Raw genomic sequence first — 25,127 nt, 5'->3', positions numbered from 1 at the left:
GTAGTAATGTCAAAAGTACACTAGATGTCAGTCAAGGCCAGCTACAATGATATGAGTGGACCGGGAAGAAGAAGAAGAAGAAGAAGAAACGCTGTCGTTGTGCATTATGCAATTGGGTAAATTCTGGATGGTGACACCTCCTGACTTCCTGTTTGGAGAACGTGTTGTGATATAAATTCCCTTTTATGTTTCAAATAGTACGTCGTTGGCATGCAACTTAACACTAGACTCGTGTTTCTCAAATTACACAAAACAAAAGTCAGCAATGTTCCATTTATATTAATAGAAAGTAAAACAGTGTATTGGGAGCCGGCTAAGTTACGCGCTGTCACTCGACTGGAGCCTCACGTGGTTCTTAAATTGAAATCGTCACCAGGACTTGAATATGTAATCTGGGTTGGAAATGTATCTCGGTGCTTCTTTGAATTTTTTTTTTTTTTTGGGGGGGGGGGGGGGGGGGGGACGCACCCACGCTTAATGTTAGCATTCTCAGCTAATGTAGCCCACAGAAAGTGAGCACGTTGAAATTGTCATTCATACGGAAGCGGATCTGTTCAACCCAAATGAGTTTGCACAGCAAGGAGATGCAATCCGAGCGCCAGACCAGATGAAAAAGCTTATCCAAAAGATTAAAACTATCTGACCCAAAAAGACCCAAACGAGCAGATTTACTCGGTTTGATGGATGATGGTTGCCTTCGCGGACCGTCGCGGAACTCTGCCCGCCCGCCTGCGACGAATTGAACGAGGTCATTTCTCGGAATTCCGAACCAATTTGTCAAGGCGCGGACGGATCAGCTTGATTTTCAGGGAAAGTCACGCGAGGCAGACCAGCTTTTGCGGTCACTTAATGAGAGAGAGAAAACAGCAACACCTGGTGGACAAAAGCACTCACTGCCATGTCTCCATTTACGCCGTTAGTTACTTTAATATCCGTCACTCGATTTAGAAACGTCGGCTTCACCAGTCGATTCGAATCAGATAGCCGCGTTGTCTTGACACGCCCCTGCCGCCATGTTGTCCCACAAGCAATGCTGCTTGTCAGTAGCGTGCGCTTGGAAAAGTTCACGTTGCGAAGAAAATGGTCCTCCCATGCGCTTGGGGAACGTCCAATTCTGATGAAAGGTAGCCGGCTAGCTTACAAGGGGTCCGCCCGCTTGATTCATTTTCACACGGTTGATGTCGACGATGGATTAAGGGTCACAGAAGAGCTCACGTACAACTAAATGTGGACAATGTCAACAAACACAAGGCTGTATGTCCCAGGGTAAGCGGGGGAGAAGTATCTTCTCTGAGTTTCATTGAATTATTATCAGTGGAGGAGAAGCACTTTCACTTTGTTACCTGCTGAACGAAGTGTGTCCTGTTTTATGCCCAAGAGTTGGGGTTAGGGATACGTAAATGCAAAACAAATGTCCATTTGCCCATTCGGATCACATCAGAAAAGTGGGCTCCATTACGAGCCAAGTCAAATGAATTATGAAGACGTCACTGGTGATCTTTCCAAGTCAAAAGTACTCACCCTGCTTTACACGCGCAGTACGATTCCACAATTTCATCCTGTTGGATTTCAATACGAAGCTTGTTCGGCGTCGGACTTGTTTTGCGTCGCCAGCGTCCCGGCTCCGTCCAAAATCTTAATTCCGTGTGCGTGAAATAGTTGAGACCTCTCTGTAGAACCCTCTCGTACAAATCTGACGCATTTGGCAAAAAAAAAAATATATCGCAATATTATCTGGAATACGCGTTAGAGAATCCAACCTGTTCTGTCGCCATTTTGGAAGCTTGTGCGAACGTAGCTGGGGGGAGGAGCTTAAGATCGCCAATCGGAAAGGTCCAATGGCAAGTGCGCTCGAAAAGTCCGAATCCGACCTTCTTTTATTAGTGTAGGCATGACAAAAGGCCGCGAGATGGCAGTAGAGGCCAGCTACGACTACACGAGTGCACCGGGAAGATCTTCGTTGAAACGATGAAACCTCTTTAACTACAATTTGCTTTACACAACCACGGAGGGCGAGGGCGGAAGTGGTTTTCTTGATTTATTATGCATTTTGGAAAAGGCAAAAACTTATTTGGGATTTCTTTTCAGGTGGCTCCCATCAGACTGCCCCCGTTTGGTCTTCGGCAGCCGATTACTTCTTCCTCTTTTTGTTTCCTGCTGGATTGCTAAATTCACTTCTGTCGTCAAGCATTTCATTATCGCCGCAAAGCACAGCAAACATATGATAACTATATTTACAATCATCCCAACAAGAAGCATACCTGAAAAACTAGCAACCCATTTTCACCATTTTTCAAATTTGTGTAGAAACACAGCAAATGTTTCGCTCTTAAAAAGATAGAAATATAAATCTAAGCCAATGGAACTGTCCGGTTAGAACAGTAAACTAAATAAATCCATTTCATACAAAAATGCACGCAAAGTTTGAGTTTGGACACAAGTTTGTATTTCGTGTTATTGGCAGCCTCACTTGTACGACTTGATTTCAAAATGCAGGCACCCACCGCAGAGCTGTCAAAAATGGATCATTTATTTGGGGCCGAGTCAAAGAGTTAAAAAAAAAAAAACAATTGGTAAGTGACAGGTGGAAACCACAAAGTATTTACAAATATGTATCTACAACAACAAACTGCAAGTGTGGATGCAAATTGACAGCAGGACCCGAAACGTGCTGACATCTCCCCACAACCGGAATTTGCATCACTCTTTTCAAAACGTTGACACCGAAGTTCTCGCCGCGTCAACCAGGAGACCACCTGACCCTCGGCGGTCTTCGGCTTCTCCGTCGTCCTCACTTCTGGGGGACTTTCGGGCAGCTTAGGAAGTCTCCTCGTCGATCTTGGGCGCCAGGTAGTATTTGACGTGGCCCATGTCGGCAATCTTGTACTCCACGACTGGACAGATTCGAGCAAATAAATAAATATAAACTATATATATATATATATATATAGTAAAAAAAAAAAAAATAATAAAATAAAAAAAGTCAGACATTGACAAAGGACACGAGCGATAAGCCAGAATTAATTTTGAATCGTGTTTGTGACTCAGCTCAAATCATCTTTCCTCATAGAAATCAATGAAAATGCCCCCGGCAAAATGTTTCTTTAAAAATAAAAACGCGCACAGCTGAACGGCTCTTAAATGCAATGGAAAGAATGAACACGAATTGGAACTTCATTTCAACTGACATTGCGCTGCTCCTTCTGGTGCGTCCGCATCGGCCACGAGAGGGCAGCACAATATATCGGCACATAGAACACGACGCCGGTTTCATTCGCCCATCTGCCGTTACGTGCTCGCGGCAAGCTAACTTTCCTTCGGCTTCGGCTTTCACGTCAGACGACAATCGACGTGACGAGCGCGCCGCGTTTTTGGCGCTCTTACCGAGGGGGATGTCGGCCGACATGCTGAGGGTGACCGTCTTGGAGAGGGGCGTGGCCTTGGTGAAGAAGTTCAAGTAGTTGAGGGCGAAGATGAGCTGAACCGGCTCGTTCATCTCGATGGTCACCTGAGAGAAGCGCAAAACGTCCATTTGACATGATTCATCATCATCATCATAACGTGTTGGATCACGTTACTTGACTTTGAAAATTCATTTCAGTGTATGAAAACCATGTTTACTTCTAAATGCCTAAATTCATTTGTACTTAGTTGAATGTCGAACTTCCCTTACTACACTATTTTGTAGATATATATATTTTTTAAATCCTTTACTCCTTGAATCGCAAATGACTTATTTTAAGATCTTTGACCGTGTAAATCAATCTCGAAAATGACTATTTACAAAAAAGAAAGTAGTAAGTAAAGTAAAAATCATTGAGATTTAATTTTAATTATAATTTATAATGTATCAAAACCAAACAAGATGTCCTTTTGCAACTGAACAATCATTCCTTCAAATAATTTGAAATTTACTTTATCAGAGCAAAATCAAACACTGCTTTATTTTTGGATTTACTTGAGCGTAGCAAAACAAGCTCAGCCCTCGTCAAAGCCCTCAGCCCCCCCCCCCCCCCCCCTTTTATGAGCCAAATTCCGGCACGGCTAACTTTTAATCCTTCAATGAATAACTCAAACATTTTCAGTCGGCCAAACTCACCGCCTCGTCCTCCTTGTCCACGTTGCTGGTCTGGGACAGCTTGACGTTCCCGGTTCCCAACTCCCCGTTGGCGGAGAACTTGACGCCGTCCTTGGCGCAGGAGATCATGACGGCGTCGCCGATTTGCGAGAGGTCGCGGCAGATGCGGGCAAACTCCCCCGACGGCATCTTCACCACGCAGCTGTACTCCTGCTCCTGCCAAACGGGACCGGAGCCGGTCAGAATCCGCCTCGGCGAGCGGATTCCCCGAAAGCCACAACGCCGTCTTACCGGAATTCCCAGCTGCTCCACGTCGAGGTCCATCAGCTTCATCTCGTAATCGGACACTTTCTCCTGGTCTTTAAAAAAAAAACAATAAATAAATGAAAGTTGAAGCAAGAACGGCATCAGGCACACCAGATTGTCCTCCGACTTACTGACTGTCTCGAAGACCAGCGTCAGCGTGTCTGCGTTGTCGTCGGCTCGGACCGTGATGATGTCTTCGTTTCCGGCGCACTTGAGGATCTTCGACATGCTGTTGTCGGAGATACACATTCGTAAATACTTTTGACCATCTACATTGCACTTACAATCATTCAAAGGTGTCATTTTCTTAAATCAATCAAAGAGTAAGCAGCAAAAATATCGTTCAGAAACAACAACAGAATCATCTGAGGCATTTCAATTTATCGTCAAAATATAAAAGTGCCTGCTAAAAATTGTTTAATGTCCTAAAGTGGAGGAACTGAGGCAACTTGGCTGTTTGTTGATTTTTTTTCTTTACAAAAACATTTTTAACCAATAGTTTGTAACGTAGTAGTTACCAAAAATGCGCAGATCAAGTTCTGAGATAATTGTCAAAAGCTTGCAGGGGCGGATTAATGCACGGTAAACTACAGTCAAATATTAGGGTGAGTGCACGTTTTGTTATGTATGCACACACAAGCGGCTCGTGACTGCAGGGATTAACATTTTAATAACAAGTAATTTTCCTCATAAAGCCCGCCCCGCTGTGTATGAAAACGAGGGCATCCGCCGCCGCCGTGACGTCATTACCGGAAGTACAAATTCCCGGGGTCAACCCTATTCCCGCCAAATCTGAAATTGGCGCCCAAGTGACGTCAGCTCGCTGGCGACCAAACGCTGAACAGAAAAAAAAAAAAATGAAATTTCTAACACTACGGACGGTTATGTTATTACGACGATTAAACTCGAGACACACTTAAATAGTCAATCCGAAGCAAATTGTGGCGTTTAAAAGATGCCCGGCTAAATCCGCCATGATGGCCGCCAACCCGCCCCCGCCCCCCCTCAATTTTGCTTTTCCCTCACGAGAGCCACAAAAATGACAACAACGAATTAAAGCAAAGCGCCGCCGTTGTCAACGCAACGGCGTGTAACGAGTCCAACCTGCTCAAGTTGACCCCCATGGCGAGGTTTCTGTCGCAGCGGTACGAGTCGAAGCCGTCGCTGCGCAGGGTCAGCTGCACCAGGGAGACGTGAGAGGAGTCCATGCTCTGCAGCGAGATGCCGGACGAGCTCACGTCCCAGCACGCCTCCGTGATCAGATCCTTCAGGGCCTCCAGAACCTTCTTCAGGATGGATCCCTGGACCAGACGAGCCTCAAACATGCCTGCCGTTTGCTGAGTCGTTGAAAGGAAAACGTAAGCGTCGGTGGTGGGGGGCGTGTGGGTGACTTCCTCGAAGGCCGAGATTTGGAAATACGTCCGACAACAAAAGACGAGCCTCGTGAGGAAAAGCGCGAAGCCGTCGCCGCTCTGCAGGAAGAAGCTCTGAGCCGGAGGCGCGCGCACTTCCTGCCTTATGTTCAGCTCTGTCGTCATTTCCGCTCCCGCTGGGCGGCCGCGTTTGACAGGTCACTTTGGAGCGCCGGCGAAAAGGAGGCGGAGGGTCGTAACACAGGAACAGGAACAGAACTCGCGTTATTGTTCGACCTCGCATAACGACGGAACCCCGCAACTTCCCCTTTTGTGAAGGCAAGCCAAACCTGTTTCATACACAAGGTACTCAATATGACACGATTAAAAACAGTTTGAAAAAGATAGATAAAAGACGGCTCGCTTCAACTATTGAACGAACATACAGTTGAAAACCTCTTCTTTGCCATTCGGCTTGTCCCGCTCGGGGTCTTTTTCCATCCAAGCCCATCTCGTGCATCTTCCTCTCCGTCACCAACTGTCCTCGCTCACAACATCCATCAACCTTTTCTTCGGTCTTCCTCTCGCTCTTTCACAATTGTTAAATATGCTCGATCATAAGCACGGGCGGGGGTGGAGTTCTTAACCTGGACTTGGTGGCCGACGTCATTTCCGTTAACAATTGACTCCATCGGTGTGCCAGGTGGAAGTGACATCATTCATCTCAGGCCCAGAATTTGCGCTCCAGGATCTCACCTGAGAATGTGGAGCTCAGAGGATTCGGTCCGGGTAATTATTCAGAGACAAGAAGTCTCCCTGAACAAGAAGACGACGACGACGACAAACGTCACAAAAAGGACATTCTTTGAATGTTCAAAACTCAATTATGTGTCCAAATCTGTCTGTCCCCGCTCATGTTTTCAATTTTTTTTTTCCATAATCTTTTCTTTTGGTTATTTTCCCCTCAATGTCTGTTCAATGATACTTCTACGCTTGTTTCGTTGTATACAAAGTTATTGTTTTGTTTCGTGAATGGCAACAGGTGGTTTATTGTACCTTCTGACATCGAGTGAAGTATTTTATTCTGCCACTATATATCACGCAGATTTAACATTACATTATTTGTCATGGCTAAATTTTTCAGGCCAGGTGAGGTAAATTGGATCATTTCCCATGGTTGAGAATCAATATTCAAGCACTAATCATGCTTAAAATAGTTTTTAAAGTAATGTCTGTGAATTTCATAGTGCTGTTGTGTGTCTGGTTAATGTTAAAATTGTTCAACTATTCTTAATGACATTGTTGTTTTTCCTGAACACGGGCCAATCCCTTTGTCCTGAAAGTGGGCGACGGGCGGGGGTGTAATCCCGGACTCGCGTGGCGTTCACGTTCACAACATCCCCAAGTGGGCACGGCGAGCAAAACCCAACACCATCATCGGTTAACAAAAAAAAAAAAAAAAATCAAGTGATCAGAGGATATTTATTAACCAATGGGAAACGCTCGGCATCCGGCGACATGCGGCCTGCCACTTAACAATGACGGCGTTTTAAAAATCATTTTTCAACCTGGGGTAGTTTCCTGCCACTCGAGGTCTAAAGATCAGACAGGAAGTAGTTGGTGGCCATGGCGAGGATCGGCGCTCCCGTCGGCACCCCCGGGAAGGGCCCGCTGGAGCCTGCGATGTCGATGTGGGAGTACGGCAGAGGCGACTCGGAATCCACACCGTGCTGCGTCGGGGGAAGGCCGATAGAATAATAATCGTTTTAGATCTGGGATGAGAAATGGGGCCGGGTCGTTTCTGCGCGGGATCACCTTGTGCAGGCCGGACGCCATGATGAGGAAGGCCGCCGGGCTCTGGTGTCCTCGAGGGGTCGCCGAAGACGGCAGGTTGTTGCACTGGAGGATGTCCTCGTACTCGGATTTCCCCTTGTGGAACTCGTAGTCCTCCCTCCTGATGCGGGACACTTCCAACGGGTCGCCCAGGACCTCCCCGGCTGCGTGACAAGTCAATTATTCTTGGCAGAAAAATGCATGGAATTTGGGGAAGATCCCAAATGACAAGAATAGAAGAGGGATCATTCATCATTTTGTCCCCATCGTGAGCAAATGGAAGGAAAAAAAACAATAAAACAAATGGATTGATTTTTCGCTGGGAACGTGGCAAGATCCAGCAAAAGTGACAGTCTGTCAAAGTCCCGAGTAGGCTTGGAACAACCGTCTCAACCAAAGTACAACGCAGTAAGAATTTGGAAAATCGCAGACATTTTTTTGTTGTTGTTGGTGGTGGTGGTGGTGGTGGAAAAAAAACACTGGGTTGATGTTGGGGTTCGGCGTTGAGTGAATCGGGTAAAAACAAACAAACACCTTCGAATCAGAGTAAAAATGATTTCTCAACACATCTCATTTTGTTTGCTTTTTGGGGGACGTCTTCTCTGACTGGGATGACAATTTTCCAATCACTGGCAAAACGGGCTGAAATTCCAAGACGTCAGTGCATCAATACCTAGCTGCCCTCAAAAGCTCAACGAGCGCAGATTCGGGTCGGCGAATATGTATTTCAACTGTTATCTGCAGGATTTTGCAGGTGTTTCAAGTTCGCAGTCGACGTGCTTGTAGAAAATTCCACAGAGATGGCTAAACTTGAACAAGTTTTCATTCTTTGATCGGGCAATTATTCAATTGAAGAACAAAAAAACCCATCCACTCATTTTCAGATCCTTTAATCTTCACTCAGGTCACGGGACCACTAAACCAGCTGATTAAAATTTGGTTTACAAAAATTCGGGACAGGTCTAGTCATACTTAAAAGTTCCCCAAAAGTCGTGTTTATGTTCGTCAAGATATTGAATAGGTTTTAAGTGCTGAATCCTTGAGCTGTATCTTAAAACGTTTTCATCATCTCAACTGGCCAGATTTAAAAAAAAAAAAAAGCAAACCAAAAAAAAAAGCCAACCATGTGACAAAAGTAGACGGGTCCCTTCCCCACTATCTTAAGATCTTATTCCGTGCAGTGGGCATTAAACTATGCCCACAAAAAAATGAATACGCTCCCACGCTGGTCAGACGACGACACGGGGGCATGGGAAAATTGACTTCTCACGCGTGCCCGTGACTTCCCAACCACGCGGTCTCACCTTTCTGCCAATTAGCCGCATTGCCGGCGCGATGGGCGGGTCCGTTATCCATGATAATCTACGGAGAGATTGAAAGTGGGCAAGATGAACAACATCTATTCATGCACAACCTTGGGCGTGGGTCCTCACCGAGTAGTTGGGTCCCATGGCTCTGATGGCGTGGCCGGTCAGAGTCGCGATCGTAAACAGTTGCGGGGAAGTCTCGGATAGTGCCTGTGAGAAAGTGAAGCAAAAAAAAAAAAAAAGTCAACTTTGAACTAAGGTAATTACATATTTCAAACGAGCACGTTTAGATTCACGCTAACAAACGACGGACAGTCGCGACCGTCTCGAGAATCGCTCGTCATAATCTCTGCTGACTTTTAACGGCAAGGCCGGAAAAGGAGTCAAATGCGTGCACTTTCGGACCTTCTCTTTCATCTCACAAAGCAGGTCAACCATCACCATGCGCCCCTCGGCGTCCGTGTTGCCCACTCGGACTCGGCGGCCCGCTCGCGACACCACCAGCTCGTCCGCCACGTAGCAGTCTGAAACGCAAAACGCGTTTACGTTCTTCTCAGAATTCCATTCAGCGCTGTTCCAAAACGGCACCAACCTGAACCCACACTGTTGCGCACCATGGCCATGGAACCAACAACCTTCAGGTTTTTGGGCTTCAGCTTAGCTAAAATCTAAAATGGGAAACGGCATCAACGTATCAATCACATGAATCTTATCTGCAGTTCCCGATGTAACTTTGTTTTTCTGGATATCACAAGTCAGATAAGACTTTGAAATGACATTTGACTTTATTTTAGGATCAACTTTGTTCAAAGACCTCCGTCCGTCCGTCCGTCCGTCCGTCCGCCCGCCCGCCCGCAAGCACTGTGACCAAACATGAGAGGCCCCACCGCATGTTTGAAAGGGCTCAGTCCCGATCCCGTACAGAGAGAGAGGCGAGGTTTTGACGACCGCGGTACCGCCCTGCCTCACTGGCCCGGACGTGGCTCACCTGGAAGAAGCCGGCGACGGCTGCAGCGCCGCACTTGTCTCTGTGCATCCCCGCCATGCAACCGCCGGCCTTGATGTCCGCTCCGCCCGTGTCGTACGTGATTCCCTGCGCGCCGGCAAATCGACAAATGCAGCTTTAAACTCTACAGCCGAGACATCAAACCGAAGAGTCCAATTTTTAACAAACATCCTTTTCAGGGCACTCGGTGTCAATGTGTGGGTGAATGGTCGCGCCCTGAGATTGATTGACCAATCCTTATATGGTTCACTTTGGCTCACGTTTAAAATCAGATGCCAGGCACCATCTTACCAAAGATCCTAATTAGCATAGCTCAGTGGTTAGAGCATCGGTTTAGTAAACCTGGGGTTGCGAGTTCGTATCCCACTGCCCCCCCCCCGTCAGGAAGGGCACCCGGCGTAGAAACGGTGGCCAACAAATACAAGCGTTCATCTGAGATGTTACGCTCTGGCGACCCCTAACGGGACAAGCCCAAAATAAACTTTCTTACCTTTTGACAACAGAAAATGAATGTCAGACTTGCTTCAAAGCTCACGATTGGCTAAAACGTTTTCAGGTTGTTGCCTGGCATGTGCTCACCTGCTAATTCAGTGCGTTTGGTTTTTGTTAGTGTGGACGGAACTGTTTGCTCATTTTTTTTTTGTTTTGGTTAAAATCTACTTAATTGCATGGGCATAGGTCAGGGGTCGGAAAGCTATGGCTCACGAGCCATATCTGGCTCTTTTGACGGCTGCAAACGGCTCGCAGCGTCCTCTTAACGACACACTGTACATGTGACGTGGCCAACGCAAAGGAGGTTGAGACAGTTTGCTTCGCCAGGAAGGTAAGGGTCGAACGCAGAGCGGGTCGCAACAACTCATCGTGGAAACACTTTTGACAAAAGTCGCTCAAAGAAAAAAAGACGAGGAGAAGCAAAGTTTTCGACACGAACGAGCAGCCTTTGTGGAGGGAGAAAGTTCTGCGGCAAAAAGAGGAAGAACCTGGAGACCAGACGGAGCCAGCCTGAGGAGAACTTCAGCCACACTTTCCAGTTCCAAGACGCTTACGAATGTTCGTTTTCATTCACTCGCTTGACATGTGACCCATCATTAATGCTTCTGCCCCCCCCCCCCCCCCACCTTGGGAAAGCAAATAAAAGAAAGAAGTCGGGGAGAACGGCTTCAGGGCGTGGTTGAGAATCGTGGGGTGCACTTCTTTTCCGTCCTCCTTCAAATGCAAGCAAAGTGGAAGTGAGCGATGGAAAGCCGTTCACAGACGGCGAGGAGGCCAAACAAAGCATTCGTGCTTGACGTTGCCAATACACATTTGGACAACTTTTCGCATAAAGACAAAATAATCAAACGAACAAAAGTCAAGCACTTGTCGCCAAGAACTGGTCGCCATCGTGATGGCAAATCAAATTGATTTACGTTCATAGTGAGAAGTACTTTTGTCATCATTGTAAGAACGAAAAGAGACTTCTTGTCATCTCAAAGTGTCGGTCCTCCATAAATGCGCAAATACGCCTGTACTTAGCTTTTCATTTACGGCTGTCCTGGTCTCACCTTGCCCACCAGCATGAGCGTCTTCCCGACGGGTCCCTCGCCGCAGTACTCCAACTTGACGACTCTGGCCCGGTGACGGGGGACGCCTGCGCGACGGAACCCCAAAGTGAGCTCGCGGGTTAAGAACCGCCGGCGAGATGTGGCCTTACTGTTGGCGCAGCGGTTGACGGCGGCCAGGCACGGGTACTCCCTCTCCAGAACTTTGACATCGTCGATAACCGCCACCTGAAAGGCGACATGTTCTTTAGATCAATATTATCCACGACAAATACTGTATTACTTATTACATCGCGACAAAAGCTTTCCTGCAGACGTCACAAATTCTGATCTGCATGTGAAACGACAACCTGCACGGGGCCGTCCTTGAAGAGTTCCGCAACGTAGTCGGCCACACGGGGAGCGGCCATTCGCTCGGGATCAGAACCGCCGATGTCACGGCACGCCAGCCTGAGAGAGCGCACGTCCGGGTTGAGGGCTCCGACGGCGCAATCACGAGAGCCGGAGCTGACGTATTTGTACCTTCCGCTTTCCAGAGCACCGGCCACTTCCGCCAGCCTTTGAGCGTGGCTCTCGCGAGCCGCCCACAGACCCAGCGCGCACACTTTGTGCTTGGACGATTTGATGTTCGCCTCCCTCACTTCCAGAGGCTGAAAGGGAACACACAGATTTGTGACTGCATCGGCGTGTACGCTTCAAGCGACGCGTGACACGACCGACAGCTATGCAAGCGTCAACGTGGAGATCAAACAAAAATGCTCGAGTCACGCTCATGAGTTTGCACGCATCGTGCCGATCGAGGGGAAAAATTGTGTGAATCAAGTCACGAGCAATAGCGTGCATCCAATTTGTGGGTCGCATGCTATTTGGACCAAACATCGGGATTTTTCCAAATCAGCCCACATTTGTACCAAAAAAAAAAAAAAAAATGAAAGTAAAGTAAAGTTTTAGGCCAGGTCTGGATTGGCAAGTTTCGGTTCCACGTCACAATTCAGGCAGTCTGCTTTCCCCGCACTCATCAAGCGTTCCAGTCGCCAATATTGAACATTATTTAGGATTGTCGGCCTCCACCCGTTTCGGACCCTAAAATTGAGTAAAATCCACTCTTGAGTACACCTCCAACATGAGGATATTCTTCTAGGACAACGGCGGACGTAAGATTGCGTGACATTTGACGGCCTTGTACGGGAAAGTGCAAAACGGGCGCAACAGCAGTCCGATTGTTTTGACGTGCGGACGGAACCGAACCATGTAGAGCGCATGAAGAGCCCCGAGCGCAGCCACCAGCGTGCTGTTCTTGTAGTCCTTGTGCGGGGGGCAGATCAGTAAGGGCCGCTGCATTCCGGCTTTCAAGGCCCTGGAAAGACACGTGTGAGTAATGCAAAAAAAAAAAAAAAAGTCTGAAGAACAACCGCTCCCGCCCCCTCCCCGCCCCCTCCCCTCCCATCCCCTCTCCCGGCGCGAACACGAGCTGACCGTTTGACGGCGTTGACGGCCGCGTCGCTGAACCGTCGGACGTCGTCGTAGTCGCGGTCCACGGGGCCGGTGGCGGAAAACACCAGGCGGTTGCCAGGGAGACCGGGGACCTTCAGGAGCACCACCTCCTCCCCCAGTCCGCTGTCCACCTGTTCAAACGTTGAATCGTGACACGTTATGATGTACAAAGCTCAAAGTTTCATGTGTTCCCAAAACAGATCCATTTTGACTCGGGCGTTGTTATCCGTTCATTAGTCAAAAGGAGTCAAGAGTTTGCCGTTCTACCCGACAGTGTGGCTCATTTTCATATTACCTACAAGTGCTCCCTCTCTCTGCATGATCTGTTATCTTGGGTGAAGGTTCAGAGCCACTTTCAAGCAATGGCTACATTCAACTAAAGTGAAACGTCTACAGGTGCGAAAACTCTTGGAATTGCGTCCACACCACACGGTAAGCAGAGCTGCATTGACTTTTGCTGGACGCTTTAGCGAGTCCATGTGCCATATTCATAGTGTAAATCGGGAAGGGCATCCGGCGTACAAACTGTGCCAAACAAATATGAGCGTTCATCTGAGACGACAAGCCGAAAGAAAGAAATACGAATATGGCACGTGTATGTTATTTTTTTAATCTTTGACAACAATCATCTTTGTTTCAAAATTCCAATAAAAAGTGAAGGAAGAAGCCAGGCTCAGCAGCGAACACGCCCAATAGCGACGTCGATAACCACGTTCTGCAATCAAGACCCTGAGACCCAAGAGGTTTTACATAAGTATAATATTGTCTACGTACACATGGAAAACTTACAGAGTTGTAGTCTTGCAGGGGGGCTTTCAGACACTCAAGTTCAGAGGGCAAATCATCATAGATGTGGGTCACCAATATGATGCCATCAAATCTGCATGTGGGGGGGAAAAAAATGCATAATCAACAAAGTGTCTGCATGCACAGGATATGAAAACCAGCAGCAACAACAACAACAACAAAAAAGAGGATGTGAGTCGGCGGCTTTTTGTTCTCACTTCTGGTCCTTGACCTCAGTGGTCCACTCGATGGGCTGCACACTACAACAAACAACAAGAGAAAAAGGTCAGAGTTAAGACAACTTCGGGCTGGACAGATAAGAAGTCAAAGATGCCGGTGCGTAACAGACTGTTCAAAGTCTGGGAGGACCTTTGGTCCGTGTTTATCTTCAATCTCTTCTGAACAAAGAGTGTCTCGACTTGTACGTTTTAAAAAAAAAAAAAAAGAGAGAGAGAGAGAGAGAGAGAAGAGAGAGAGAGAGAGAGAGAACAAAAAACAAAACAAACAAAAAAAAAAAAAAACGTCCGTCAAGTCGACATTTCCAGTAAGGCCAAATGACACAGAACGAAACGGAAAGCAAAAGTCCACTGAATTCAACATTCCATCGTTCCCAAAAAACATTCCATTTTATGTCCACACATTGTCAATCATCGACCAATGCACTCCGCAAATTAAAATCTGGCACGTGACTTCGTAAAAGAAGTCTCACAGATTGTTGTTAATGCGCAGATATTACCTGGTGCACATGATGACGCTGGACTGGCTCGTTCGTCGTCAAAGGCGAAGACTGGAAAGAATGGAACTGGCAACCGTGTGGTCACATGATCTCCCCGAGTGGCACACGGGTTGCATTCACGTGCATTAAAAATGTTGGAGTTGCACAATCGTAATTACAAGTAGCTAATTTCAATGCACATTTAGCTTAGTATTAACTGTTTCAAAAACATATTCACGTCACTCATATTAACCAATATTATTTTTTTCTGTTTTTGAACCACAAATGTCCATTTCGGGCAATACAACACAATATGTTCCGTTTACCGTGAACGGTGCTTGGAAATGCCTGACGGGAATTTTTTTTTTTTTTTAATTAAAAAAATGCGTACGCAACTTATTATTAATAATACCTAGTTCATGTGGATACATGGGATTATTTCCGTGGCCGTATACATTATTTAACCATGTTTCAGTGGGAGCGCGAATAAATGAAAAATGAGCCACAGCAGCTAAGCGGAAGTTGTGGAAGTCGAGTTTTGGGAGGACGAGCAGGAACCAGCAACTGTGCTTCAATGACCTCTGAAATCTTGCAAAAGTAGATCACGTTGCTCGAGCTTCAGGTAAGCAGTAAGATTAACTGAGAACGCACGTTTTGTTTTGTTTTTTTTTTTAACGTATGTAATGATGTTTGAAAATGTCCTCATCAGACTAGCTGACAAGACAACCAATGCGATCACCGCCTTTGCACCTTTAACGCAGTCGTGTTTGAAATTGAATCCCAGCTATCACCTTGGCAGGAGGCGGGGCACACCCTGGACTGGTCGCCAGCCAGTCGCAGTGCACACGGAGACAAGAGTGGAGTGTCCAGTTAATGTTGCATCTTTTTGGGATGTGGGAGGAAAGCCGAGTGCCCACGCAGGCACCCGGGGGGGGACATGCAACCTCCACACTTGTTAGATTAGGAGTGAATGTGAGTGCAAAGAGTTGCGCCCTGCAGTGGGCTCGTGACCAAGTCCAGGGTGTGCGCACCAGCCCCACCTGGGACCCTAGCGAGGACTTTAGCAGATACATGGTTGGGTTATTATTCTGGTTGTAGTTTGCAGTCTGAATCGTTTTGCTGTAAAACATCCAGACAAAAAACACAAAACTGATGATAATGCATAAAACTAACATTGAGTTTGAATTGTAATCATGAAGCAAACGGACCGATTCCATACATACTGTGCACTTTTGGACCTCGTCAACAGATGAGACTTCCTATGGGTTCCGTGGGCATCCGCAGCTTGTTCTCCCTCAGACAGCCGAAGAACCACCAGAAAAGGGGCTTGCGCCTGGTGCAGTTCTATCGTCGCGGCGATGGAGGCGCCATCCGAGTGGGAGTCGAGCAGGCTGCGGGCCTCGGCGTGGTGGACCTGAAGGCGTTTGAGCCCTCCGTGCCTTCCACGATGAAAGGCCTTCTGGAGCTGGGAGATGAGGGTCTGGCGTGCGCACGGAGGTATCGCGCGCACGCACACGCATCAAGTCACGGACATGACGTGAACCTCGTCGTCACCCCCCCCCCCCCCCCCCCTTCAGGGCGTTGTCGTCTGGCCGCTGCGTGCTGGACCGCTCGGACGTGAGGCTGTCGTCTCCCATTTTAGCCCCAGAGAAGGTCATCTGCGTGGGTCTCAACTACCGCGACCACTGCCTGGAACAGAAGGCCGCAATCCCGAAGGAGCCCGTCATCTTCAGCAAGTTCTCCAACGCCATCACGGGGCCGTACGATGACATCGTTCTGCCTTCCGAGAGCCGCGTGAGTTTGCGATGACAATTCAGAGTGAAAGCAAAATCACTCCTCCTTTCCAGCATTGTAGTATAACTTTAAATAAGAGTTTTCAGAATTCATCTTCTTAAATGTATGATTTCGGCTCATAAAAACAATTCCCCTTAACTTTGCAGCAGCATTATGCAAAAAAAAAAAACTATAGGACAGAAAACTTGTAGAGGCAGAAATCCCCAAATTGGGAAGAATCTCATCCACCCATTTTTGCTCGTCATCATTAAGGTCACAGTCGCAGGTGAGCTGGAGCCTTTCCCGGCTGACTTTGGGGGGGTTGGGCGTACATCACGGGCGGTCATCGCTCAGTCGTAGGGGACATATTGGCACTGGGTGGAACCCTCACGTCTCCTAAGGTTGGGGGGGGAGATGAACACTGCCCTGATCAAGTTGCTACTACAGCTTATACTGCGATAATGTATTGCTAGCCACAAACAACAGAACATGTTCAATCGCTAATACATTTTTTTTGTTTATGCCGACACTGATTAAAACGGCGTGGAGAGGGCCAAACCGGGCAGTCGCTCCAGCGCGGCATAAATGGAGACAAAACAACGTGGACGCAAATACGAGAGTAGTCCAAGTAGTTTCACGTTTACAACAGTGCGCTTCCTGCGTAAAGGAGGTGGACTGGGAGGCGGAGCTGGCGTTTGTGATCGGACGCAGAGGAAAGCACGTCAAGGTGAGCGTCGCCGCCGCCGCGCAACCCCCGAAAGCTCCTCACGCGTGTGGCCGTTTAGGAGGAGGACGCCCTCTCCTACGTGGCGGGCTTCACGGTGGCCAATGACGTCAGCGCGCGCGACTGGCAAATGAAACGCAACGGAAAGCAGTGGCTGCTGGGAAAGACGTTTGAAAGCTTTTGTCCCCTCGGCCCCGCGTTAGTGACCGCGGACGCCGTCACAGGTGACTCGCACGTCGCCGGCAGCTTTTCCTCTTTACTCACGTCCTCGCTTCTATTCACCTTTGCTGCGCTCGTCGAGCCAATACAAATGCTTTCTGTTTAAAGATATTAGATTGTCATAACATGTCGTCACCTTCAGATCCGCACAAGTTGGGAATTCGCTGCCTCGTCAACGGAGAGGAAGTCCAGAGCGGCAATACCGATCAGATGATCTTCAAGACCGAGGAACTCATCGCCTGGGTTTCAAAGTGAGGCTGCCAATTCTTCTTTTCAGGGAACCGTTTATTGTACGGCGGCTCGGCCTCCCAGTTCTGAGGACCCCGCAAGTGTGGAGTTTGCGTGGCTTTTCTCTGGATGGGCGCTGCGGTTTCCTCCTACAGCCCAAAAAACGTGCAACATTCGGTGGACACTCTAAATTTCCCCGTCGGTGTGATTGTGAGTGCGGCTGTTTGTCTCAATGTGCCCTGCGATTGGCCGGCGACCGGTTCAGGGTGCACCCCGCCTCCTGCCTGTTGGCAACTGGGATGGGCTCCAGCACTCCTTGTGAGGATAAGCAGCTCAGAAAATGGATGGATGTTTATTGTATATGGGTCATTCCAGCAAAACGTATGATTTTGCCCGCCATGGCATACATCCCAATATCATGATTAGACATCAAAGTGATTGAATCCAAAATTATCCTCAGTCAAAGTTGAAATATTATTCAATATACAGACAAAATAAGAAGTGAAAATACTTTTTGCCTTCCAGGCCTTTAGAGGATCCAAATGATGAGACGTAGCATGTGGAATATTCAAATTCTTTCATAGGGGTGACATGTTGAAGTAACAGCATTGACAGGAAGGCCAAGAAAGTCTAAAGTGTATATTTAAACTGTTTTTTTTTTTTAAATATAAACTTAAGCAATGCATTAGTTGGGATAAGGAATAATGCAAAACATTATTTTAGCTTGTATTTAAGCGCCCTCTCCCCTTGCAAATGGCACAGATTCGATACAATGGCCCACATACTACAAAAAACATTACATGGATCTGTGCAATATTTTAAGAATTAAGTAACAAAAACATCAATGATAAATTTCCAACATCTGTGGTTTTCATCTTGTTGCTGTAATGTGCATAATAACCTCAGTGTAAAAAGGCACGATGGTTACAATGTGTCTCAACTTGCCTGTGTTCTCCCCCCCGCCAGATTTGTGACATTAACTCCCGGAGACGTGTTCCTGACAGGCACCCCTCCCGGCGTGGGGGTGTTCCGGAAGCCGCCCGTCTTCCTCAAGGTGATTTTGTATCAAAAGGCTAAAAGATGCAAGAAAAAAAAAAAAAAAAGAAAAGCTTGCACGTAAACCGAGCTCCATAGACGACTTAAAAACTGTTGCGCCGTGGAACCAGCTGCAACATTTTAATGAGACGCGTTCAAAATAGTGTTGCTCTCATCCAACTGTTGTCTTTCAGAAAGGGGATGTGGTGGAGTGTCAAATAGACCAGCTGGGCTCCATCATCAACAAAGTGCTTTGAACTGCCACAAACGTTCACGTCAGCTGCTGCAAACTTCACCTTCACCAAAAAAAAAAAAAAAAGTTTCTCACAAGGCGGACCAAATCCGCCTCCCATGTCGTTTCGTATGAAATGGTACATGTGCTGCAGTTCTGTAATAAGCATGCACATTTGAAAATATATACATTTCTATGGAGATATTAACGATGGTAATGCAACCTGTGGTAAAATTACTCTGAAGATGATCGCTCGACCGTATTGGTTGTGCATTTACGCGCACAATTGTCAACGCGCAACCAATAACAATTTCAAAATCAAAATTCAGTTTATGTAAATGCAACCGATATTTATTAAACTTAATTGAAGTTTTTCCAGGCTTCCCAAGAAAATGTGACTCGATCACCTAACACAATGGATACAAAATTACAGTACACGGTACAGTAAGTGCCTGCAGAAATATTTCAGTTATGTGCAACTTGTTGTACAATTTGTGCTCCAGGATGATTGTTTGCAGTTAATAATTTCCCCAATCTGAGTATATTGCGGCGGCACAGCTGTAAAGTTCTGAGGTCCAGAGATCAATCCCGCTTGCATGTTCTCCCCGCGCCCGCGTGGGTTTTTCCTCCGGTTCCCCCCCCCCCCCCCCCCATCCCGAAGACATGCAACAGTCATTGGAGACTCAAAATTGCCCCGTCGGTGCGATTGCGAGTGCGACTGTTGTCTCTCTCCTGCCCGATGACAGTTCGGATAGGCTCCGGCACTCCCGCGACCCTCGTGAGGATAAGCGGTTAAGAAAACGGCTGTGGATGGCTGGAAAGGTATATTGGTGACGCATTAACAGTTGAGAATACTCACGTCAATCCACACAACCTGCAGGAATGGAGGGAAGAGTTCCGATTGTGTATTTTATGCAAGTCGACACCGGAGGGCAGTAGAGTTTCATGCTGGATTTACAGCTTCTGACTGTAATCCTGACAAACGAATTGACGTTGCATTTCTTTATTATTTTGTCCGGACTCATGTGATAGAACTCATGGAACGGGCATCCACTTTGAATGAAGAATGGCGGCAGAAAAGGGGCTGTTGAAAGTCCTTTAGTCTTCATAAACAAGACAAAAAAAAAAACAACCTCAATCAGTGAAATGAAACGAACAGAAGTGGGCCTCATTAGCAAGGGCACCCATTACCACGTGAAATAACCCACTTAAAAGCAAGAACGGTTCCAAGCAAAAGTGCCCTGGTTGCAATGTAAACACGATGGAAAGGACTCCGCATCGTGACACTACGGCGGCGCCACACATCTGATTACGGCAGACTCGTAATCCTCATCTCCTGCAGCTTTATGCTAATGATATTACCAAGGAAAAACTTTCAATCAATGTCTCATAACTGAAAAATCTCAATGCAATTAACCCCAAAGGCCTCTGCAACCAGCGTGCAGCCACGCAATCATAAAACAGCATTTTAACTCCGACCACTAACATTGAACGCCGCTGTTTATCATATTAGTTGTAGATGTACTGAGAGATGAAACGATGAAGTTTCTGCCTGTTTTCCGCCGACTGGAACAAAGGCGTGACCCCGAGGAAGACTCCTCCTTCGCGCTGCTCCTCCATCAGGACCTAATGAGAGCATGAACATGGATTTGTAACCATATTGGTCTGATTTCTCAGCCTACAAGTTTGACTTTTTTCAAATCATGAAAATGTTTGGAAAAAAGTGACTAGATTAGAACAGGTAGTAATGAGTGATTAAACTAAGTCCAAAAAGTACACGGTTGTCATGTCTACAAGTTATTTGTTAATCTTTTTGATGTACATTTTATTTTGTAATCATGCCGATCCCGAAATGCTTTAGTCGTGTCATGACCAGGACTTTGTCTTTCTGAAATGGAGGCTGGAATATATATTCCATATCTAGTCAGAACTTCTCGACCTCACCCAGCATTTCTCCTTCGCGACCCGACCCCTTATGGCCCCTCCCACCGGTGATGAGTTCATGGCGTTGCCCTTTCGGCCCGGTGACCCTCATCCGGTCAAGGGAAACCCCCATTCAATTTTTTGCATTCATCGCTGGGGTTTATGGGAGCCGTGCTTAGTCTGGTCCCTCACCCAGGACCGTTCTGCCGTGGCTGACCCTACCAGGGGTGTAACTAACCTCCGAGGATCATCGGGATACGCTAACCCCTCCGCCGTGATTAGGTGACGGCTCAAGGTTGTTTTGTGTTTGATCATATAATATATGGAGTTGGACGTTGCCACTCTGTGAGAGTGAAATCAATACATTCTTAATATAACTGTCTAAATCAGCGGTCTCAATCTCAATTCACCTCGGGGGCCGCCGAAGGCACGCGCTGGCCGAGGCTGGGCCGCAGCGTCGGCGCACATGTGCGCAGTTTCAATGAGAAATTTTAAAACATGTCCTTTATATCCTTTAAAGACAAAATGAGATAAGCAAGGAAGCTGGTGGAGTAAACAAGTTGTGTGCAAAACTACTAAAAACTACTAAAACTCTCCATGGCAACGCCACTGTAACTTTCACCCAATGAAAAATGTTTCCCTGCTTGCATCATGCCTGGTCAACGTCACGTCCCCAAGAGCCACAAGCCCACCGTCGTCGGTAGGTTCGTTAGCTCCGCACACAACACTGTAAAAGTGCCGTTCATATAAAACTTTAGGGCCGCACTATCATGTAACTTTCACAGTAAGGCGGGGGCTACAGATGGCCCGCGGGCCTCCAGTTGGAAACCGCCTGGTCTAAATAATCAGGTTGCTAAGCGACCGTCCGCTCCAATGCAAGAGCTGCATCACGTATCGGGCTTTTGATCCACCACCTGAAGTCCATCTTCTGATGCTTGTTATCTATTTTTAAACATCTAATACTTTATTAAACATTTTCAATCTGAACGCTGTGGCTTGCACGCACGACTCTGAATCCGCAATATGGGATGCGAATAAAAACGCTTTCACATCGATTTGACATGCAGGACTCAAAGACAAAAGCGTTTCTTAAAGGTCCCATTCCATTGAACCTTTTTTTTTTTTTTTTTTTGTAACCACTTTCTATGCAAAATGTAGGTCCATAAAAGTCTGTTACCTGGTTTAAATATGCCATCCATTTTTGGATTGTATGAAAAAGGTGTCGGAAGGAAAAAGGCATGCAATATAAGCCGAGCAAAATGAGGTCTTGTCGTGATGTAGGGATGCTCCTCATTCAAGTCCCTGCCCGATTTGCGGTTGGGAGACAAACCGGGAAACTCGCCTAAGCGACAACACAGCAAATTGAATCTTTCCAGATCACTGCGCGGGACAATTTGCTTATTCCAAATGCATTTTGACTTCAATTCTTTGATCAAATCACGTGAACGCCAGTTAAGTGGAAGGGCCCCATTTCCACACGTCCCCATCAAACCCAAACAAATTCTATTTTCGCAAGCAGCCAAATGACACTTCAAAAAGTCATTGAAAAGTTTTCCATAACGTGTCGCCGGTAAAGTGGAACCCAATTAGAAAAAACAAACGCGTTTGGGAGTGATGACCCTGATAAGTGAATTCATAATTGTCTGTTGAAAGAGTTACGAATATGGAGGTCAACGATGCTCTACTTCTAGCGCCACAGCGCTTCCCGTCTCACACAGCGGGAGCAGACTGATGACTGCGCCGGCCGAAGGGCTGACTTGTCAACGGCAAAAGACCGAGATTGGACGCTTTTTCCGAGACTTTGATGCGCGATTGGCCGAGCCGCGGCCCGCGTCAGGAGAACAGAGTTCACTTCAGCTCGGATTGAAGCCCCCCTTCTCCTCGTCTTTGTTCCGAGGAGATGAGACGCTATCTATTGTTATCTGAAAGGAGACCGCTCGTGGCCTTGCTCCTTGCGCTGAATCTCAAACTGCCATCATCAAGCATTTATCTGGCCTTTTCAAACTTTCTGTTTTATTCATTGCCATAAGGTCATCCTTGGAACCCTAAACCGCGCTCAAAAGTCAAAGTTGAATTCCGTAAGTTTTCTATTGCAACTTTCACAAGGGCAGTCAAAAGTTACTTGATGTGATGTCATCCATATTTTATCATGTATATTCGTTCACTGGACGCGCACACACAGCATATAAAAAGACCGTCACTCACCCCCAAATCTTTTAGCGTTCCAACGGCAGCACGAGTAGCTTCCTGTGAGCAGCTCTCTACGAGATATCGGACAAAAGCAGGCGGCATTCAAAAGAACAGACAGAGATCCAATAAAGGAAAAACATGGACAAAAAAAAAAAAAAAAAAAAAAAAAGAGAGCCATTATTCCAAGCTGTTTTTTTTTTTTTTTTTTTTTTTACATTGAGTGGTTTCAATTAGACGGGATTTTGTCTGCGTTATGTGCGGAGGAGTTGTGTGGTGTGTCTTTTGAGGGGCATGTGCTCACCGTAGTGCTCTTTCTTCTTATTTGCTATCTCGCGCAGATGAAAGCACAGCTGAGACACAAAATGCTCTTCTGCCGGAGAGAAGAAGGGAGGTTATTCTGCTCGTCTGGACATATCATTTGGCGTCCACTATAATAGAAGACGGAGAATATCGTCCCCAAGTGCCTGAAGATATCCTCATAAAGTGGAACCTCAAAGTTGGAATAAAATTGCCTTTGCAGTGCTGATCAACCTGCGATTTGTTCCTATCGTAAATAATATATCAGAATATATAATCAAAATATCATACCTCAATATTCCAGTGGTGTATTGAGATACAAGTTTATTTTGTTCTGCGACTAATGCTTCAAATAAATGTAAATGGAAATAATCTGTTTAAGAGGCCCTTCTCTGCACAATTTTAAATAAGAAAAATAGATATTGTACTTCATAAAAAAAAAAAAAACATACAGAAACAACATATTTAAATAGAATGGCAAAAGAAATTTGCCCCTTTTGTTGCTTCAATCCCACGGACAATGTGCTGCTCCTTGTGATATGGCAATCTGGCAAACACGAGTAAGAATTTCACAACTGACACGATAAAGTGAGGTAATATTTGTCATTTTTCGCAAATGATTAAGAATATATCCCTGTGAGTACTATTTGACTTTGTGCACCAAATATTAGTTTCCTCAAAGGATTGTGACAGATCGCACCGATGCTATTTGTTAGCTTATAGCATTTTCCATAGTTTGTTAGCATTAAGCTAAACAGATGGCCATAAGGCAAAAGCTATGAACACTTAAAGTTATTTTTTTTTGTTTAGTTTGACAATAAATGTTAACTATGGCATTAAAAAGTGTGAACCCCAAGATGTATATTTAATATTATATTATTTGGAATACAAGGGTAGGCATAAAAAAAAAAAAAAAAAAAAAACACTTGCGGCATTTTTCCCTCCAACAATTTGGTCAGTTTTCAAAATGTAAAAAGGTTTGAAATTCGAGGCTCCACTGTAAAAACTGTGTATCGTTATGACAGACAGTACATGACGACAAGGAGGTGACAGAAGCTGTTACTTTGCTTTTATTTCTCTGGAAAAACCGTGAAATGAACCTGGTAGAGGAGCGTAGAGGTGGTCCAGGAACGAGGTGGTCCAGGAGAGAACCCTCAGACGTCCGGCTAGCATGTTGCATAGGAAGAGGAGCATGTCAGGGCAGTGATTTGGTTGGCCTACCTTGAAAGCAAGGGGAAAGAAAGAGGTTGATAGAAATGTCAACGGGAGGATGATTGCAAGAGTTCACTAAGGAAAGAACATTTTCAACTCCCTGTGAAATGTCGCTGTCAGCTGGCCTGTCGAGCCACACAGAAATGGAGCTGAATAGCTCTCTTAAATTTGGTTCTTTGTCAATTTGTCCGGCAGCCCGTCGGCTCATCTTTTTCCTCAGACTGCTGAAATAATTCAGCGACTGTGTGTGCTTATGGATTGTTATGAGAGTTCATAAAAACATTCGTGGCGCCCCAGAGGACGGGGATGCACGCTTGTCCGCTAAGGTTCACATTCAAGTGAGCAACAATATGGACGCAAGCTACTACGACATGTCCATCGGTTATTGCCGTGAATAATCTCGTGAGTTTCCCTTTGTAAAGGTCAGCGATTCAAAGGAAGCGGTCATATAGTTTGACAGTCTTCCTGTCATGAGAATCTCAATATTTCCTGGCTAAGATGGTGAAAATGCCATCTGCACCTGTTTAAAATGAACATATATAACATTTCAGTCTTTTTGTTTGCATGGTCATACTGTCCATAATGCTTCCTGTGCTTTGCAGTCCTAGCAACCAGTTGCTCTGCCAGCAAAGTCTTATTATCTTAATTGTGTGACCTATTTTGGGGGTTATAAGGTAGGAGGTGTTCTTCTGATCATTCATGCATTCCAAATTTACTAAGACAGTTGAATTGCTTTAATGATGGAATAGATACAGAAAATGTGAATATTGTGAAGCCGGTTCTATGAAATTGTATTACAGTAAAGCCTCGGTTCGTGAACGTTCCTCGGTTTTCAAACGCAAATTTTGAGATTTTTTTTGCTTCTGTTTTTGGACG

General features: G+C 46.3%; 4 protein-coding genes and 1 long non-coding RNA gene across 17 annotated transcripts in view; 1 reads left to right on the top strand and 4 right to left on the bottom strand.

Moving 5' to 3' along the window:
• Window positions 1-449: 449 nt before the first annotated feature.
• Window positions 450-1,774, bottom strand: LOC133499183 (uncharacterized). Its single transcript, XR_009794573.1, has 2 exons — window positions 1,522-1,774; window positions 450-1,346 (listed from the first exon to the last, which is right to left on the bottom strand). It is a non-coding gene; the product is annotated as an uncharacterized LOC133499183 (long non-coding RNA).
• A 738-nt stretch (window positions 1,775-2,512) lies between these two features.
• On the bottom strand, window positions 2,513-6,080 carry pcna (proliferating cell nuclear antigen). The gene is made up of 6 exons (XM_061816852.1): window positions 5,489-6,080; window positions 4,516-4,613; window positions 4,370-4,437; window positions 4,100-4,294; window positions 3,385-3,508; window positions 2,513-2,894 (listed from the first exon to the last, which is right to left on the bottom strand). The coding sequence occupies exons 1-6, from the start codon at window positions 5,920-5,922 to the stop codon at window positions 2,818-2,820; spliced, it is 996 nt and encodes a 331-aa protein (XP_061672836.1). The 5' UTR covers window positions 5,923-6,080; the 3' UTR covers window positions 2,513-2,817.
• A 1,119-nt stretch (window positions 6,081-7,199) lies between these two features.
• Window positions 7,200-14,578, bottom strand: zgc:152830 (uncharacterized protein LOC767682 homolog). Its single transcript, XM_061816851.1, has 16 exons — window positions 14,440-14,578; window positions 13,922-13,963; window positions 13,707-13,797; window positions 12,900-13,048; window positions 12,672-12,780; window positions 11,946-12,073; window positions 11,774-11,873; window positions 11,576-11,651; window positions 11,427-11,512; window positions 9,865-9,969; window positions 9,469-9,544; window positions 9,282-9,400; window positions 9,003-9,086; window positions 8,874-8,931; window positions 7,552-7,733; window positions 7,200-7,466 (listed from the first exon to the last, which is right to left on the bottom strand). The coding sequence occupies exons 1-16, from the start codon at window positions 14,448-14,450 to the stop codon at window positions 7,332-7,334; spliced, it is 1,551 nt and encodes a 516-aa protein (XP_061672835.1). The 5' UTR covers window positions 14,451-14,578; the 3' UTR covers window positions 7,200-7,331.
• Window positions 14,579-14,715: 137 nt separating this feature from the next.
• Window positions 14,716-18,694, top strand: fahd2a (fumarylacetoacetate hydrolase domain containing 2A). 3 transcript variants are annotated; one of them, XM_061816857.1, is made up of 8 exons: window positions 14,716-15,040; window positions 15,668-15,915; window positions 15,996-16,212; window positions 16,859-16,918; window positions 16,977-17,139; window positions 17,277-17,385; window positions 18,329-18,416; window positions 18,592-18,694. In XM_061816857.1, the coding sequence occupies exons 2-8, from the start codon at window positions 15,668-15,670 to the stop codon at window positions 18,652-18,654; spliced, it is 948 nt and encodes a 315-aa protein (XP_061672841.1). In that variant the 5' UTR covers window positions 14,716-15,040; the 3' UTR covers window positions 18,655-18,694. The 3 variants fall into 3 exon arrangements, with proteins under 3 accessions (XP_061672841.1, XP_061672839.1, XP_061672840.1); XM_061816855.1 differs by having other exon boundaries at window positions 16,841-16,918; XM_061816856.1 differs by lacking the exon at window positions 14,716-15,040 and having other exon boundaries at window positions 15,644-15,915; window positions 16,841-16,918.
• Window positions 18,695-19,616: 922 nt separating this feature from the next.
• The window catches only part of gpat2 (glycerol-3-phosphate acyltransferase 2, mitochondrial), a 59,481-nt gene continuing 53,970 nt past the window's right edge, over window positions 19,617-25,127 (bottom strand). For all 11 annotated transcript variants that reach the window (XM_061816842.1, XM_061816841.1, XM_061816847.1 and 8 more), the window contains 4 exons: window positions 24,140-24,260; window positions 23,044-23,112; window positions 22,758-22,813; window positions 19,617-20,255 (listed from right to left, as the gene is read on the bottom strand). In XM_061816842.1, coding sequence (XP_061672826.1) covers window positions 20,139-20,255; window positions 22,758-22,813; window positions 23,044-23,112; window positions 24,140-24,260 — 363 coding nt within the window. In that variant the 3' untranslated portion in view covers window positions 19,617-20,138. The remainder of the gene's footprint in view (window positions 20,256-22,757; window positions 22,814-23,043; window positions 23,113-24,139; window positions 24,261-25,127) is intronic.

The sequence above is a fragment of the Syngnathoides biaculeatus genome, chromosome 4 (assembly GCF_019802595.1).
Source record: "Syngnathoides biaculeatus isolate LvHL_M chromosome 4, ASM1980259v1, whole genome shotgun sequence".
NCBI classification, from domain to species: Eukaryota; Metazoa; Chordata; class Actinopteri; order Syngnathiformes; family Syngnathidae; genus Syngnathoides; species Syngnathoides biaculeatus.
Note: the sequence above shows the minus strand (reverse complement) of the source record. Positions and strands in the feature narration are given on the sequence as shown.

Bases quoted from the DNA above. Each gene is read 5' to 3' on its own strand.
- pcna (XM_061816852.1), bottom strand. From the start codon at position 5,922: ATGACGACAGAGCTGAACATAAGGCAGGAAGTGCGCGCGCCTCCGGCT. The intron at 4,438-4,515 runs GTAAGTCGGAGG...TTTTTTTTAAAG, and splicing joins GCTGGTCTTCGAGACAGTCA to ACCAGGAGAAAGTGTCCGAT. The intron at 4,295-4,369 runs GTAAGACGGCGT...CCCGTTTGGCAG, and splicing joins TGGAGCAGCTGGGAATTCCG to GAGCAGGAGTACAGCTGCGT.
- zgc:152830 (XM_061816851.1), bottom strand. The intron at 12,074-12,671 runs GTTCGGTTCCGT...GTTCCCTTTCAG, and splicing joins CTCTTCATGCGCTCTACATG to CCTCTGGAAGTGAGGGAGGC. The intron at 11,513-11,575 runs GTAAGGCCACAT...TCCGTCGCGCAG, and splicing joins CGTCAACCGCTGCGCCAACA to GCGTCCCCCGTCACCGGGCC.
- fahd2a (XM_061816855.1), top strand. From the start codon at position 15,668: ATGAGACTTCCTATGGGTTCCGTGGGCATCCGCAGCTTGTTCTCCCTC. The intron at 16,919-16,976 runs GTGAGCGTCGCC...GTGGCCGTTTAG, and splicing joins GCAGAGGAAAGCACGTCAAG to GAGGAGGACGCCCTCTCCTA. The intron at 17,140-17,276 runs GTGACTCGCACG...CGTCACCTTCAG, and splicing joins GACCGCGGACGCCGTCACAG to ATCCGCACAAGTTGGGAATT.